The sequence below is a fragment of the Grammomys surdaster genome, unplaced genomic scaffold (assembly GCF_004785775.1).
Source record: "Grammomys surdaster isolate TR1022 unplaced genomic scaffold, NIH_TR_1.0 60, whole genome shotgun sequence".
NCBI classification, from domain to species: domain Eukaryota; kingdom Metazoa; phylum Chordata; class Mammalia; order Rodentia; family Muridae; genus Grammomys; species Grammomys surdaster.
Window position 1 is genome coordinate 1481333 of NW_021604562.1, and position 18168 is coordinate 1499500.

At 40.0% G+C, this 18168-nt stretch overlaps 1 protein-coding gene across 2 annotated transcripts in view; it reads right to left on the minus strand.

Moving 5' to 3' along the window:
* Positions 1 to 12403, minus strand: part of Ocrl (OCRL inositol polyphosphate-5-phosphatase) — a 52085-nt gene extending 39682 nt beyond the window's left edge. Inside the window, exons 1-4 of one of the 2 annotated variants that reach the window (XM_028762461.1) lie at positions 12300 to 12403; positions 11991 to 12070; positions 8612 to 8691; positions 5274 to 5309 (exon numbers count right to left, since the gene is read on the minus strand). In XM_028762461.1, coding sequence (XP_028618294.1) covers positions 5274 to 5309; positions 8612 to 8691; positions 11991 to 12070; positions 12300 to 12338 — 235 coding nt within the window. In that variant the 5' untranslated portion in view covers positions 12339 to 12403. Of the gene's footprint in view, positions 1 to 5273; positions 5310 to 8611; positions 8692 to 11990; positions 12071 to 12299 lie in introns of those variants that run through there. The other variant, XM_028762511.1, reaches the window with a different exon arrangement.
* Positions 12404 to 18168: the final 5765 nt, after the last annotated feature.

An 18168-nucleotide genomic window follows, 5' to 3' on the forward strand; every position in this document is an offset into this window, starting at 1 on the left:
GGGTGAGTATCAGTTTTCCCTAAGGGTGTCGCTCCTGATAGATCAACCACTCTGTAGTGGATGACTCCATGCTCAGGAGTAAGTAAAATGATAAAAATGTATTCACAAATAATAAAATATATTTTTAAAAAATGAATTCTTGATGGTCCCCTCAAAGGAAAATTTATTCCATCTTCAAGATTTGTATGCAAATAGGCATCATCATCTACGTTCACATTGGAAACCTTGTACTCATCCTTGATACTTCTCTTCCTCCCACTCCTCCCACCCAACCTGGTTCTTGATCTTACCTCCAAGTTCATTGATCAAATCTGCTCACTTTTCTCCAATTCTATCACAACCATAATCTCTAGCATATACAACCAAAGCAGCCTCATACGTGGACTTTCTGCTTCCAGGCAAATGATGCTATATCAGCGTAAAAATCCTTGACTTCTCATTTTAAACTCTAAAACTGCACATTCAACACTGTGGCTTACAAGATTTCATAGCCTCTCTTGTCTTGGTGCTCAAGTCCTATTCCAGGCACCCTTGCCTTTCATTTCCCAGAAACTGTCAGGGTACTTCTAAGTTTGGAGTCTCGCAACCCCCTTTATCTGGAATATTCTTTTTTTTACTCCAGTTGTTGCCTGTCTTTTAGGCTCTCTGTTCCCAATATAAATGTCTCCTCTTTGTAAATGTCTTGCCCGAGTACACTGCCTCATTTACTGACCCCTCTTGTAAACTCTTCGCACTTTTTCTTGTTAGTATTTATTAAACCCACATTCATGTAAGCATCTAATCCCGTTCAAGTTACTTTTGTACATTAAAATAGATGAGCCACCAAGAGTGTATTGCTTTCTCTTGTGCTTTTAGAGCTTAGCACAGTGGATAGTACCCAAAACGTATTCAGGTATTTCTGGAATACATTTATGAACTACAGGCATCTCCGTGGCTCTAGCAACAAAAAGCACAGAAGGAAAAAGGGAAGCGGAAGCAGGACTCTTATCTCTGCTGTGCTCTGATGATTCTGTAGGATTTACCACCAGGTCTGACAAATAGAAGGCACTCAACAAATACTTGTGGAACAATGAATAAACTAGGTAGTGTACTATTTAAAAATTAGCATAATAGAGTTCATCTAAAGGTCATAAACAGATAAAGGAAAGAAAAAGGGAAAATGAATTCATCTCCACGAAAAACAGGGAGAAAATTTAATAAAATTCAGTACATATGTACAATTTTAAGGAACAGGAAAATCTTAGTTTTTGTTGTTGGTTTTGTTCTTTTTCTGTGTGACATAGTCTTGCTATGTGGCTCAGGCTGGTCTTGAACTTGCTATATAGCCCTGGCCTTGAATTCACGGTCGTCTTGCTTAAGTCTGCCAGATATTTAGACTACTACTAGCACATGCCATGTCTGGTTTAAATACAATTTATTATTTTTTTTTAAGAACTAGCAAATCACCAGGGAAAATGTCCTTAACTGGGAAATGCCAGTTGAAACATCCTCACTGAAACCCAGTGCCACAGGATTAACATCATCATTTAACATTGGTCCTCAAATTCTCATTGGTACAGTGAGACATGAAACAAAGCCAATGGCTGTAGCTATGAGAAATAAGGCAGAATAGTTATTTGAAGATAATTAAGGCTATCAATCTGCCAAAGTGGAAATAAAGCAAAATATATTAAAAATAAATTAAGTGAAGTAACTGGATAAAGTATCCAAGACTTATTAATTGTTCTATATGATAGTAGTAAGCAATCTATCAGCAAATCAAATACACCATGAAATTCTCAACCTAAAATTTTGATGTATAAAAAGAAACTACAAAATTTTATGGAGAACTGTAAAATAGGATCCAAATAAAGAGTTATATTATGTTCCCTTAAGATGACTTAATTTTATAAAGAAACTAGCTTAATAACACTATGACAAAATAGCTATGGTGAAATATTGGTTACAAAAAATAATGTTTAAACAACCAGGCATGGTGGAACAAAACATTAATCCCAGCACTGGGGAGGTATAGAGAGGCTCAGGAGTTTAATGTCATCTTTGGCTACATAGAGAGTTTGAGGCTAGCCTATGACAGATAGAACCCTGTCTCAAACAACAAGAACAACAAAATTATGTTTAAAATGATTTTAAATGACATAGGGGAAATGCCATGGTAAAGTGCTAAGTGAAAATCCACGATAAAAACTATAAACAAAGTAGGAGGGATGTAGCTCAGCTGTAGAGCAGATGCTTGCCAGGCACTAGGCCTCTGGGTTCAATTCTCAGCCTTACAACCCTCCCATAAAAAGTATGTAGAAGGATTCTAATTATATGGAATACAAACTAAAACAATAGGAAATACATATAAATGTTAGCTACACTATAACTTCACAATTATATGCTAAATTTCAAAGACTTTGTATGTGTGTTCGTACATGCACATGTGCGCATGAACGCGCATGCACAGGAGTGCAGGTGTCTGCAGAGTCCAGAGGGGGGTGTTCTGTTCTCCTGGAGCTGGAGTTGTACACCACCTAAAGTAGGTGCTGGGAACTGAACTTGGGTCCTCTGCAAGTGCAATACTTGCTCTTAATTGCTGAGCCATCTCTCCCATTCTACATAATAATTTTAATTGAATATTTCAAAACTTTTTGATTGTCACAATTATACATAATTAAGATGCATTAATTTTATAACTAGAAAACTACTTTCGACCATAGTATCTAGACAATACATATTTATATTAAAATCAGTCTTGCACATTAATAAAGGGTACTATTTTTTTAGGAGTTGAACACATACTGTTGTCATTCTTGTGAAACAAGTACTTTTACTCACGGAGATTTCTCCCTGACCCTGTGTTCCTTAAAACAAAAACATGTTTTGGAGACAGGCAGTGCTTCATGTAGCACAGGCTAGCTTGGAACTCACTATATAACTGAAGGATAGACCTGAATTCTTGATCATCCTGCTTGAGCTGCACTGAGGTTACAGATGCTACCACACCCAGTTTATGGAGTGCTAGGGATAGAACCAGGGTTTTTTGCATGCTAGGCAAATACTCTATCAACTGGACCATATCTCCAGCCTGCTGCTGTTTTGTCTTCTTTTGTCTATGTACAAAACAACACAGGTTCTAAGTTATTTTCTCTCCTGGATACCTGTAACAGAAGTTAGCAGCTAGGTTTACATAACAGTTTAGGAGCAGCTATTAAGACTTTCATATTCTATGATTAAAGAAAGGAATAATAAACCCAAACTAGAAAACCATTTAGTACACATTAATAGTGCCAGGGGCAGAGACCTTCTCCAAACAGAATTATGTGCAACCTGTAGCCCCAAGCTAAATGGCAAGTTCTGCTTATCCAAGGCCTCAAGCAAGAGATAAAGTAAACCATTTGATTTAGATTTGTATGGTCAGATACACTTTCCATAGCAACCACACGGTACCCGCAGTAGCAATCAAGTACCCATTTTCTCCTCTCCAGAGCACAGTACAATTAGATGATAAACAAAGAACATCTTGCACAGAAAGTCAGCGATTTGCATTAAACTGATAAAAAAATGACAGGACAGAAACAGCAAAAAGAAGACCATGTTCCCTCTGATGAATGGAGGCCTTGAGGGAACAGGGCTTAAGTAGGGCACGAATTATTTCAGAAAAGAAAAGAAAGAAAAGAAAAGAAAAGAAAAAAAGAACATGCCATTTAATGGACTCCGTGCCTTTCAAAATAATGTAAGGAATAGATGAAAACATTGTGAATTCACACAAAAACATAAAAACAAGGTGGGAGTAGACTCTAGAATATAATAGTCAAAAGATAACATTTACTCAGCCACAATGATAAACAGAATCGTGACATTTGCAAGAAAATGGGTGTAACTGGAAATTACAAGGACACTGTTAGCAAAAAGTATCTCAGACTCAGGAAGGCAAATGCTACATGTTTTCTTCTCATATGCAGAGCCTACATTTTAATGTGTATAAGGGTGCATGTGTGTGCAGGGGTACAGGTCATGAGACTTGGAAAAAGTATCACAAGAGAAGAAAAGATAGCTTAAGGGAAAGCTGGGGAGAGGGAAAACAGGGTAAAAGAATTGTGTGACATGCAGGCAGAAGGCGGAGCAGTGAGAAGAAGCGGGTCAGAAGGAAGGAGGTAGGCCAGTGTGGGACAACAATCAACAACAACAAAAAAAGGATGCTTAAAAAGGCCATGATGAAACCTATTACTTTGTATGCTAACAACAACAATAACAACAACAGGCAACTAGTAAATACTGAGAGAGGGAGAATCTACCTCTGTGGGGAGATGAACCTCTAATACATTATCCAATAGAAAGTGGTCAGCTCTGAAACCATATACATACAAAATGAAACGTTCAGTAGGCTGTATTTATATATTTATGCATACATTCATGTACAATGAATAACAATTTGAGAGTGGGGGCCATGGAGGAAGCTGGGAAAGAGAGACCTTTAGAGGGACTGAGGTGGCAGGATAGGGAAGGAAGAAAAGAATGTAATTATATATTTATTTTAAATATATATTTATATACATCATGTATACAAATTTTAAGAAACCTAATATGACTGGGTAGATAGCTTAGTCAGTAAAGTGCTTGGCGTTTAAACAGGAGGTCCTGAGTTTGATCTTTAGAACCTATGTAAAAAAGCTGGAAATGACGCATACTTGTAATCTTGAGCTGAGGAAACAGAAAAAGGCAGACAGATTCCTGGTGTTTCCTGGCCAGCCAGCATAACCTAATTGATGAGCTTCAAGCTGGTGAATCCCTGTCTCAAAACCAAAGATGCACTACACCTAAAAATACTACCTATTGCAGTATATACATGTACATGTACACACATATGCATGAACACACATGCATGAATGTACATGCTTGTCTGCATACACGCACAAACTAGTAAATAAAGAAAAAAATGACCCATAAACCTCAAGCACTTTAAGCTTTAACCTAGCTCTTCCTATTAATTATTCAGTTCCACAGCAAGGAAAGGATTGGTATAGACAATGTGTGCAGCTTCACGTAGCTTACGCTCTGCAGCAGCAGCAAAGCTTATCACAGTTGAGGTTTGTAGAGATTCTTAGGAGCTGCCTGTGTTTTCTTCGGCTCGGCTGGATGAGGATAATTTTTAGGGCTGCCTTAAGAAAATGGAGACTTTGGGATGAGGTTGCAAAATACGAGATGCACCCCCGAAAGCTTCTTAAATGTAAAGTATTAAAGTCAATATTTGTAGAATGAAAACCAACTCCATTCCGAAAGATACTCACTGTTTGAAGCAATATCAATCAAAAGAGTTTCTTCTGCTTCTGAAAGGAGGAAAAGCACAACAGAATCACAGAGGAGAAAACCAGTCATTACCACCAAAGCAGTATTCCATAACTACATAACAGCATTACTCAGTTCCCCCCTGAGTCTCAGAACACATTAAAGAATCCTTTGATTGTTTCTGTTTGGCATATTTTCTTTAAAAAGGATTTTAACAGCCCCAGGTTATAAAGAGTATGTGCAACTCAACTTAAAAAAAAAAAAAAACAGGAAGAGAAAGAAACTGATCAAGGACCCAACTGGAACTCCTCAAAGAAAAGCAAGGGATGGTGACTTAATAGTGGGAACGTAATAACGTGTTCATGCAAGTGAAGGAAAGCTTAGCTCTCCGTGTTCTTTAGATGTCAGAGAGAGCCAGGGAAGAGACGGAAAGCCTCCGAGTAGACTTATTCTCACTGAATCATCTTTCAACTCAGATACAGTCTCTGAAAGTTTATCAATGATCTCAGTATGCGCACTTTTGCTCTAAGAGTGGAGTGTACTTAAAGTTCTTTGCTCTTAGGCTTCGGTGGGTCTAAGAGGTATCATATCCAGCAGGAAGTTCCGACCACTTGCAGTGCTATCTTAATTGGAGTACTATTCATGAGAAGTGATGTCAGATAGATGAATAAAGACGATATAGTATAGAATACACAGCTGAGTACTATTTAAGGACAAGAAGAATGGAATTCTGTCCTGCTGCCCATATGCATGGAACTGAAGGACATGATGCCAAGTAAATAAATCAGTCATGGAAGGACAGATATTGCATGTCCTTATTTAACATGCGGAAGCTGAAAAAAAATGATCTCAGAGAAGTGCAGAGTAGAAATATGTACCAGAGACTAGTAGAAAATAATAGCTAAAGGGAGGGGGGCAAGGAATGGATAGTTAAGTACAGTTAGCTAGGAGGACTATGTTCTAGTGTTTTCCAGCATAGCAGGGTAACTAAGGTATATTACACATTTACAGATTTTAAAAGAACTAGATGAGTTTGACAGGTCCTAATACAAAGCAATGTTATTATCTCAACTGGATCATTACATGTTTCAAATTGGTACACTGTACTTTTTTTACACTGTATTTCTTAATAAGTAAAAACATTATTAATCAATTGAAAAAAAGAAGACAGCACAAGCAGTTTGCAAGTTTACAGTTCTCTCTCTCTCTCTTTTTTTTTTTTCACATTTGTCTTCCTGGACTTCCTTTTTTTGCCCTGAGTATCTGAACTCAACCTATCCTTTCCTCTCGGACTTCCCCAGATTTGAGCACAGCCCCATGGTTGACCCTTGATTCTGAGTAGGAATCAACCAGCATCTCTGTTGATCAAATGGCAAGTCCCATACTTGTCTTGCTTCCTCACCACACAAGATGTAACGGCAGGTTCTATTAGGTGCAAAATAAGCAAGAGTAAGGCACTACATTGTCTACTAGCAGAAAGTAAGGAACTACGTTGTCTACAGAGTCTCACTGCTATCCACTGCAGGGTGAAGTAAGTAGGCTCTGAACATATAGACTATATTCACCACTGTTCTGTAATACCCTTTAGTTCCACAAAACTCTGAGTGATTAGTTTTCCAAATAGATACGCAAGTCAGGAAATGGAAAGGAAGTGAAAACTCAAGGGCATAACATTTCAATTTGTCATGGGGGAAACGATGACATACATGTTTTCCACTGTAGTCTAGCAAGCAGCCATATCCTTCTTCTTAAAAACAATAGAAGTGAGACCCCAGAAGTAGTAGGAAAGGGGAAATACATGCTAGAATACCAAAGCCTTTGACTCTTTTGTGTAAGGCTGCCACTTGCATAGTAGGTGAGTGTAGTAACCTACTATGGCACCAGTGCCTTGGTTAGTATCTCTCTCCCACACAGGGAGAGTAAATAGCTGACTTGCTTTTCGACTCCATGTAGACACTATTCCTCATAGGTATTTCAATGTGCTCCTCCTCTTTCCCCCTTTCTTCTCCTCTCCTTGTTCCTTCTGCTTTTTTTTTTTTTTTTTTTGGTTGGAGGTAGGGTCTCACTACACAATTAAATCTAGCCTAGAACTCACACTTGGCCTGGACTCTGCAATCCCCCTGCTTCAGCTTCTTTCTGGGTCAACGGGTGTGAGCCACTATTTTAGTTCTTAATACACACTGTGTTTTCTTTTCAGCACGCTGTCTTAAAACTCATACACATTGACTCTATTCACTCACAAGGGCTAAATCCTGAGCAAATAACAGATATATGGGAAGATTTATATACAGAGATGTTCATCCCATCACTATTTATACCAGTGAACAGTAATCCAAATGTCAACCAGAGGGAATAATTACACTATGAGCCATTCATAAAATGGAACAGCGTATAGCCACTGACAGCACAGAAAACACTCATAACACAGTAGCAAGTGGGCGAGAGAGAAATGTTATATAGGATGAGTCCTGCTTAAACGATGTATTATGTGCACAGAGGAGAAAAGATGCTGGGTGTCTCTTAAGCATGAGAATGTAGGCGACTTGTTTTCTTTGTGCACTCTTTCCAACTCCTTTACAGCATGCATGTCACTGTTGTGGAAAAAATAAAATTCAAAGTAGAAAGCACTTGTGCAAGTTGGGCCTTCCTTAAGTTCTCAATGCTCTCTGACTGGCTGAGGAACGCTTCTGCCTGATAGAAGCACTGGCCCTTTGGGAGCCATGACACATTTGTTCTCTAGTAATCAGCTTCCTTTCTAGGACAAAGTGAGGTCCCACATAGCTCTCCCAGTGTTGGAATTTCGGTGTAGCAAATGGAACAAGATTTTTCTATATTGGGTCCTCAAACGTAAGGACAGAAGGCCAAGTGTTTCTTTCCCAGAGCTATGATTCACAAATGTCAAGGCTTAAGAACCAACATAGCTGATGATGAGCCATTACAGTCGGATACTTCATGTTGCCAAGGTGTCTTAAAATCCAGTACTTTGGAAACAAAGTGCCGAATGTGTGTGACTCCTTTATAACAGACATAATGTTGATCAAGCCCAAGACAGTACTTTAAATCCACATATATGTCAATCAGCATAATAGATTACTTACACGTATCTCCAGCTCTACTGAGGGAAACAGGTGATATATACATATGTATTTTAAGATATAATTCTTCAGCACTTTTAATCACAACACTTTTCAATGGCAGGTTAGAAGTGTTAACTTTTCTGTGAAGAGTAATATATTTCACTTTACATGCAGTGACAAAATTGAATATGTATGACATTATACACTGCATTAATGGCCAAGGAGAAGCCTTATAAAACTATCTAAGTCATTAAATCAAGTACCTTGAACACATCTGAAGTGGCTATTTATAGGAATGATATCTTGAACATGCTGTTCCTTCCCATGCAACTGGATTATTAACCTAGAACACAGAAGAATGTATCAACGAATAGCTATCAAAAATGCCTAATCTTCAGCAACAAAACACTGCTTGCTGTCTTGCTACACAAATATAATCTGTTTTTATAAAACTTGTTGCATCAAGTCCACCTGATCTGAGCATCACGACTGCTAGATGTTGCTCAAGGGCTACAAGGTGATCAATACCTGAACATCCAAACTGCCTTACACACATAGAGGATGTATAATCGTCTATGCCCTAAACACAGTCTTAAGAGCACGCACTGCAAGTTACATACCTTCACTGTATGAACACCAGACTGAAGAACCTACAGCTTAAGTGAACTTGTTGATGGGAGGTACTACGGCTAGCTTTCTGTCATAGTATTGCTAGTACTTAGTGTAGAGCCTAGTGTATCTCAGACACTCGTCTGCATTGAGTCAATGAGTCAGACAACTCACTTATTAGTTTTCATGTTCAGTTTCATGTCTTTGACCAAAGAAGGGTGCTGCCACTTTCACACATGCATGCAAGTTACTAAAGGAGTAAAAAGAGTCATTCCTGGGCCAGCCAAAAGAACACTAGCAGCTGAAGAGGTAGCAAAATTCCTGAATAGATTGCCTTGACACCCTTTGTGCATGTCCTCTGGTTTCTCACTTTAGGCTGCTATTTTAATGCAAATATGAATGAATTTGGCTCCCAAATATGAAATGCAAGACTCCAAAATTCACCTCTACTCACTCCTTAAGCATTAATGTTTGAGATAGGTTTTCAGTACTGTGGCTCAGGCTGGCCTATAACTCACTATATAGCTTAGGCTGATCTCAAACACATGATCTTCTTGCCCAGACTCCAAATGGCATGGATTACAGATGCACACTACCACGTTGTGCTTAATTTTTTCACTTCCTAGTAAGACAGAATCAAGGTATATCTTAATTGGTAAATACCACCTCCTCTACGAAGCTTTCTCCAAATATTCCCAAGAAGAACCAGTAGTCTTATCTCCTTAGCCTGGCCCTCCAAGAGAATACTTAAACAGCAGTCATATTTATTATATTGGAGCTCCTTGAGAACACAGATTGTCTTCAGTTTTGTTTATGGTTTAACAGATACTCAATGATTACTGGCTGAACAAGTGAACAGCTTTAATTATACTATAAACAGAGGTGAATTTTGAAATGTAACTCCTTGGAGAAATAAGTAAGTACTTTTAAACATTTGATTGTTTCCAAAAACAACTCTCCCCCCCTCCCATCCTCTTTTTCATTTTGGTCTCTCCAGCAAGAGCTCCTCTATCTTCAGAACCACAGAGCTAAATATGGATAGGCTTCAAGTTCTAAGACAAAAAAGGCCAAATGTAAAAAATTCTGGAGACCTGGGTCAGAGATGACATTAAGAGGAAAAAAAACCCTTTGGGGGCTATAAGTAGTATTATATATTATGTGTCTCCAGGGAATGTTCAAAAGAAAGTTCTCTTCTGAGCATGGTAGTGCACACCTTTAATCCCAGTGCTCTGGAGGCAGAGGCAGAGGCAGAGGCAGAGGCAGGCAGATCTCTGAGTTTGAGGCCAGCAGGTTTACAATGTCAGTTCCAGGGCCACTACAGCTACACAGAGAAACAACGTCTCGAAAACCAAAGTAGAAATTGTCTCTGTGGCATTCTTAACTATGCTGCATGGGTTTGGATCTCAGCTATGCAGCTTTGTAACTCTGAATAACTGACTTAACTTCAATGTCAGTACCTGTAAAGGGACATGATAAGTGCTTGGAACAGTCATCAAGCCATCCCGTTAGTTGTTGCCATACCCTTACTAGTTATATGGACTCAAAACACAGGGATTTAAATTTTCTGTCAGGAAGTAGGCAAGAGCCCTCCCCTTGCCAAGTTTAAAAGTTCTAGTACAAGAGCTTACACAGAGCAAGTTACTTTTCCTAAGACTTGCTGCTGGCTCTCTTAGCAAAGTTCTGAACCCACTAAACCAGGGGACAAATTTCTGTGTTGTGGTTATTTCGACAGTGTAGCTATCCCATTTAATTCTTAAAACTGGGATTTTACAGAAGAGGAAACCAAGATACACAGAAGCTACTGGTTTGTGCACGTTACACACCATTTCCACCTTTCCCACATGGAATTGCACTTTTCAATTCACTATTCTATTGAATGTACTCTTATTAAACTAGTCTTCCTAGATTTTATAGTCTACAGAAAACAACATGAATTTCTTACATCAACACAACCAACCAAGCAGGATCTACGAAGAGCCACTTCACGGACCTAGTTGACAATTAGTTATAACAGCACCCATAGCTTCAGCTACATTTAGGCCAGGCTAGTGGGACTTTTCTTTCTTGTGAATTATACAGCTTGAGGCAGAGGATTTAAAAGTAGAGCCTGAGACAAACTGTTTTTCATGCAGAATCCAATGTTAAGAGATGATACGATTTAAGTGATCAGTAACTGTTAAACTAGGGAACTCTATTCTCGGAAACCAGTGAACCAAGGGAAGTAGCTTGTATATATACAGCGATAGGGCACTGTGACATCAAATGACCACCGTGGAAACTTTTAAGATGAAGCATTAGTGGCAAGGGGGCAAGGTTAGCAGCTGTGGCAATAGCTTATCAAAATAATCTTCTGCTCAATCAGTATTTACTGAGCTGCCATCATCCAAGGAAGAGTTGGAGGTGACATGCACTGGTAAAATGTCAAATGCCATTTTGTTTCTACACATTTCATTAACTTTGCTTTCCAACAGTCCGGTCCAGTGTGACAGTGACTGCCCTGTGCCAACACATTAGTGAATTAATGCATATGCCTTCAAACAAATGGGAAAAGAGGATCCGGGGACTGGAAGAGCCAGTCGAATGGGAAATTAGACAAGTTTGTAACATTATCGACATAGCATTTCCATCACACTTTTTACTTGTAAGCCACTTACACCTGTGTGGTCTCCCAGTTTTATCTCCAAAAGCCATAAGACAGTTTATGGTTTTACTCAACTTAAGAGGAAACCAAGACTTAGAAAGGCTGATTAACTTGGTTACACAACACATGTCAGTTACAGGGTGAAGGAACTAAGAACCCAGGCTTCCTCCTTCCCTGTCCATTGAGTCCATCCACTGAGCCACGGGGCCAGAGTTATCTAGTAGCTTAGAAGTTGGGGGTGGGAGGCCCCAACTCAGGCAGAGCTCACTCTGCACACCTAGCTGTGAATCTGTTGCCCACTTGGCCAAGGTGTGTGGCTCCCTGCGGTTTGGGGCTCAAGGAGGTTTATAGAAGAAGGCTCTCTCCTCCGTGGGAGTCAGGAGGTTACTTACTCATATTGCCCGTTCCTCCGGGCTAGGGTCAGGGCGCAGGGCTCTCGGAGGGGACCCTTCATCTCCAAACCCGCCACCATATGCAGGCACTGGTCAAGGGTCTCTATTTTTTTTTTCTTGCAAACGCAGCCAAAGAGGGGTGACGCGGGGTCAAGCTCACACCGTCTGCCCTCCTCGGCTCCCCCAGCGTCCCCTCCCGAGCAGGTCCCCTTTCCCTACTCCGCCTGCCCCAGGACAGGCTGCACCCTAACCCGCGCCCCACGCCCGTACGACCTCCCTTCCCCTTCCCCCCTTCTCTCAGACGGATACTGCCAGGGGCTGAGCTCCGATCGGGAGCCGCGGCTCCATCAGGGCGGCCTCCAGGCTCTGCCGGGCTGTGGACTGCCAGCGGATTCCACGACACCGCCTCCTGCGGCCTGCCGCCCGCCCGCCTCGGCTAGGCGGAGAGGAAGGGCCCCGGCGCTGCCCGGGCGCGGGGAGCCTGGGAGCCCGGGAGCCCGGGAGCCTGGGAGCCAGCCGGGGAGCTGGGGAGCCGGGAGGAGAGAGTCTGACCCGAGAGAGAGCGGCTCCTCCCGCCCCCGCCCCCGCCCGCCTGCCAGGCCGCCGCAGATTTCGCCCCCTGCGGCCAACCTGGGGAACTGCAGCCAGAGACACCCGAAAGACTTGGGAACTCCATAGCCGGTCCTGCTATGGAGCAATCTGGCTTCAAATTGCTATTTGCAACACCCTAGAAGGGATCTGAGGACTTTGAAGATGCTCAGAGAAAAGAAACTGCCACATCAGTTGAACTGGACCGATAGGACCCATAGCATACTGTTCCCCTACCCCCAAATCCTTAAAGTTTTGAAGGTTATGAAGGTCATCTTTTAAGGTGTTTTCTCTTCCCATTTCTTTCTTCTATCCCCTAAATTGGAAAATTACTCATAGCTCAGCCTTCTGTCCTTGTATCCACCATTTTTCATCCTCCCCAGGTGACTTCCAAGTATGCAAAGTTCAAGTATACAGGGCTACTTTAGACCTTTTACTTAATATAGCCCATTGTGAAAATACTAATTTACCCACTTTTAGCCCATTGACAAAACTAATTTACCAGTTCACTCAGCCACCAGCTCCTAAATTCAAAGCTACAAGCTTTCTTCTTCTCTTTTGATTTTTTTTTATCCAAATAGACCTTGTTTATATTTACTTTGGAATGACGTTTTCAATTCCTTGTCGTCTCTCCCCCCCCATCACTCTACTATAAGCTCTGTGATATTCGATCTGGGTTACTGAATCTCCCTCCAAAGAAATCCTGTTAGTTGTACTCCTCCTTTAACTTTTCTACTCTGCCGATTGCCATCGAAAGTACTATCATTTCAGTTGGGCGTGAACATAGACCCATACTGGAACGGAAAATACAGCCTCCAAATACACCCATAGGCTTATAGAAGATTAATAATAAGTATATACGTTATTTTCTATCAGTGGGGGAAGAATCTATTCTTCACTGAGTAACACTAGGAATATAGATTTTTACACATGTAATATTATAAAATGTGATTCTCATATCACACCATGAAAAGGAAAATTAATTTCAGGATATCTTACAGTTAGTAGATAGCCTGAGCCTATCAGATAAGCTGTGTGTGCTATGGAGAGGTAAGGTTAATCAAGCACTTTAGAGCCCAGAAGATCACAAATGAGTTCCAGATATTTGATTATTTGATGTTAAGCTTTTAATACTGTTGGGTTTTTTTTTTGTTGTTTTGTTTTTCTTTGACCTGATTGTAACCATGTTCTGGTTCTGGTTTTTCACTCTGAAATAAGAAGGTATATATATATATATATATCTTATTTTGGATTTTATAAGAACCTGTAGTTAGTTAAGAGATTTTGGATTTCTAAAGAGAACTTAGACTTTAAAATTATGGATTTTTTAAAAAAAACAGTGAAACTCTTAAAAGTTGTATTGATATTAAGGTGATATCTCAGGAAAAATAAATGAAAATGGGAAGGTGTAAAAGGGTATGTTTGTGTGTCAAAATTGACAAAGAGTGGAAGGTCACAGTTTTTGTAAACTTGATATAAGCATAGCCATACCTGCGAGGAAGGAATTACAACTGGGGAATTGCTTCTATCAGATTGGCCTGTGGGCGCATTTGTCTGATTACTCATTGATGTGGCAGAGCACAGCCCATTGAGCAGGTGGGGCCTACACTGAATGATAGCTAAGCAAGTCAAGGACAGTGATCCAGTAGGCAGTATTCCTACACAATTCCGGCTTTGGTTCCTGCCCTGGCTTCTGTTGATGATGGATTCTAAAGCTGTAAGATGAAATAGGCCCATTTCCTCTTCAAGTTGGTTCTGGTCAGTGTTTTATCACAGCAACAGAAAACTAGGAAAGGTAGATGAAAAATCAGACGGCGAAAAGCAAAATGTTGCAACTTTCAGAAGAACATGGGAGAATAGGGGTGTCAGGCTATATGGGTCAGCAAGAGCACATATATTTAGCATGCATAAGTCACTGCAACCCCTAGCAACAAAATTATTATCTTAAAATAGAACGAGAATGAGAACTTTAGTTACACCATTTCTAAGACAATATAGTGAGGCATGAGGACACATACCTTAAATTCAGAACTCAGTGGCAGAAGTAGATGAATTGTGAGCTTGAGGGTAGCCTAGGTAACACAAACAGTTCAAGACTAGTTGGATTTATATAATTTTATTAAGCTTATTTCCTGGGAAACAAGGAGATGGAGCTTATCTTAGTGTGTTTGTCTACCATGTGCCAGACTCTGGGTTTAATAACCAACAACACACACACACAAACACACACACACACACACACCGTGCAGTAGAATACTTGATAAAAATTTATGAATAAATAATTATCTAGGAAACTTTAGTGACTGATAAAATCTAAAAGGAGGCCCAACTTTATTTCTATTCAGGGAAACAAAAAAAGCCTCCATGAATTATTATTTCACAATCACTTGTTTAGCAAAAATTGAAAAGTTGGATATTATCTGTTATGTATCAATTCCTCCATATATTTAGAAATGATTTCAAGATGGACTATGAAAGGACCTCTGGTGGTTAGATAAAAGCCAGCAAGTTCCTCAGGACCTTGGAAAACAAGTGTCTCACTCCCAAAATGAATCCCTTCCTCCAGCTACTTGTCCCTCCTATAATCCTCATGGCTTGTCCACTCTTGCTACTCTCTGCTCTCTCTTACTCTCACTATGCTCTCTGTCTTCTGCTATGCTCTCTCCACCAGTCTCTTTTTGCTTTGTTCTGGACTCTTCTAGATGCCTCTGGATATTTTCTCTCTTTTATCCATAATAAAAACTTCCTCCTAGCGGAACTGTTATGTTGGCAGTTTCTTTGCTGTATCTCTCTCATATACAGCACCAATTTTGTGAGGATGTAGAACATAGACAACTTTGGTAGAATTTGTATTACAATTCTAAGTTGGTAAAGCATAATTGACAATGTCTAATAAAGATATGAACACATCCTCAAACCCAGAAATTCATTTCTAGGTAGAGATCCTGGGAAAACTAAATATTCTGCATTTGTTGTAACAGATGGAAGCAAATCAAATGCCTGTTGGAAGGTAAATGGTTAGATTATGATTTCGTGAAGTCAAAATGAATGATTTTGAGTTTTAATTAGTAACAGAATTAAATGTCAGAACTATGGAGTTGTGCAAAAGGCAAATTCCAAAACATTTAACATATATTTATGCAGAATCTGAAAATTGTTTATGAGTATATAGATGCCATATACAGCAAAAGTTTAATATATAAGTCACAAAAGGGCATGATCGCAAAATGATAAGGGAGGAAGAGGACTGAGGACTGACATATCATGATGTCAGAGATATCATCTTTTCTCTTTTTCTTTTTCTTTCTTCCCCCCCCATCCCCCCCGACAAGACAGGGTCTCTGTAGCTCTGGCTGGTTCAGAAAGACTATGTAAACCAGGCTGTTCTCGAATTTAAGATGATCTTCCTGCTGTATCCACTCAAGTACGAGAATCACAGGTGTATGCCCCTATACTTGCTTTTTAATATTTTCTTCTTTTTTATTTTGCAGTTTTTCTTTTTAAAAAATTTATGTTCTTCTCTTATATATTGCATCCCGACCACAATTTCCTGTCCCCCTCTTCCCCCAGATTCTCCCTCTTACCTCCCTTTCCCCCTAGATCCACCCCTCCCCCCAGGAAAGAGCAGGCCTCTCAGGGATTATCAACCAGACAGCATAACAAAGTATACAGTAAGACCAGGCACAAACCCTCATATCAAGGCAACCCAATAGGAGGAAAGGGTCTCAAAGGCAGGCAAAATAGTAAGAGACAGCCCCTGCTCCCAGTTTTAGGAGTCCTGTAAGAAGGCCAAGCTACACAACTGTTACATATGTTCAGAGTGACTAGGTGAGTCCCTTACAGACTCCCTGATCTCTGGAAACTCCCATGAGTCCCAGTCAGTTGATTCTGTGGGCTGTGTTCTTGTGGTGTGTCCCTGTAATATTTCTTTCTTAAGACACAAAATGAAAGTTGTTGCAAGTTTAACAAGAACTGGGTGATGGGTATGTATACTTGTTCTGTTGTTCACATGTTTCCCTGCGTTAGCAACCATTTTTAATCAATGGAAAGGGAACACTCTCGGAGAGGGTGAGCAATGTCAGATGCTAAAATTAGGCCAAGGAAAATGAAAGCCAAGAGAGTTTCTTCGGCTGTTGCAAGGAGTCCACTAGCAAACACAAAATGTGTGGTTTTAATTAGAGGTATGGATTGAAACAAGATTATAGATCGTGCAAAGGAACCGTGTCCTGAAAAAGTGGATGGAGGCAAGAGACCAGGATATTGAAGAGCTTTGAAAATAAAAATGAGAAAAATAGTTAACTTAGCTAGAAGTGTAAAACCAGATTTTGACAGACCCTGAAGGCAGTTTTAGGCAAAGGGAAAGGAGCCAGCACATGCTAGATTAAGTAGGCTACAAGACCCCAAGCAAATTCCCTCACTAATTAGGAAGGACAAGAGTCCAAGCTGGCTATAGCAAAATCAACTGTGGAGAACAGGTTAGAGTCTCTTTCCTCCAAGTTTATAGTAACTTCTGTACCTTAAAATAGTGCCTACCAGATAGTGATTTTTTGAGGTAACTCTTTGTTGGATAAAGGAAACCAATAAGCAAAAATAAAATAATTTATAATCAAGTAGCTACAAAATAGTATGTTTTTATCAAGCATATCAATTTTAATTTTATCCAAAAACCAATTCTAGTTTGTTTTTGCAGTGTTTTTGGCTTGCTAATGCTAGTTTAATGCTCTACCACAGAGTGTTCAACTGTGCTTGGTACCCTCCTAGCTCTAAAGCCCATGATATCTGAAAATTGTTTTGAGGTTGGATCTCCCCACTTCCCAAGTCTGCATAATTATTATGGGAGAAATCACAGCCATCGTAAATTAAATTAGTTATGCACAGACAATTTCAAAAGCAAAATTACAAAAGCCCTTTCAAAAATTTATAGCAAAATATAAATGTTTAATGCAGGAAGGGATGCATTTTAATATGTTTAATTTGTTGCTGGCTGGAGCTTCCACAAGTGATAGCGCTTAGAGTCTGTGAAGGCAAAAACAGGCCTGCCTGGCACAGATGAAGGCAGGAGGGAAGACTACATGGAGGTGAGTCAGCAGCCAGAGGCTGGAAGGCAGGCGGAACGAGACATAAATGATTCATTGATTTTTAAATTACCACTAGTTAAAAAGCCTTGCTTTTCCCACACAGAGACTCAACTATTGGAAGGCTTTCCATACAGAGCTGCATGAAAAGCTCATTCTTATTTACATATTTCTTTTTTACATCTCTGTGATGATGTATTTCTTGTTAGGCATTTCTATTTTGTTTATACATATTTTCCTTCTGTGTAGAATTAGCACTAAGAAAGGTTTATTACTGGGGGTCATGTATACGCTAGAGAAATGGTGAGAGGCCCAGCAAGCAGAAACAACTAGCCTCCTTTGGCACATGATGCCAGATCCTCCTTTTCCCCTAAGCCTCATCTCTCATTTGGTGTTTCCCCCTTTCCTGGCTAAGTTTTCTTTCCATTTCCTGCATACATTGTTCTTCTCTTTGGACCATGTTTTTGGCTTGCCTTTCCACATATTGAATTCTACAGCCAGGCATTACCAGGACC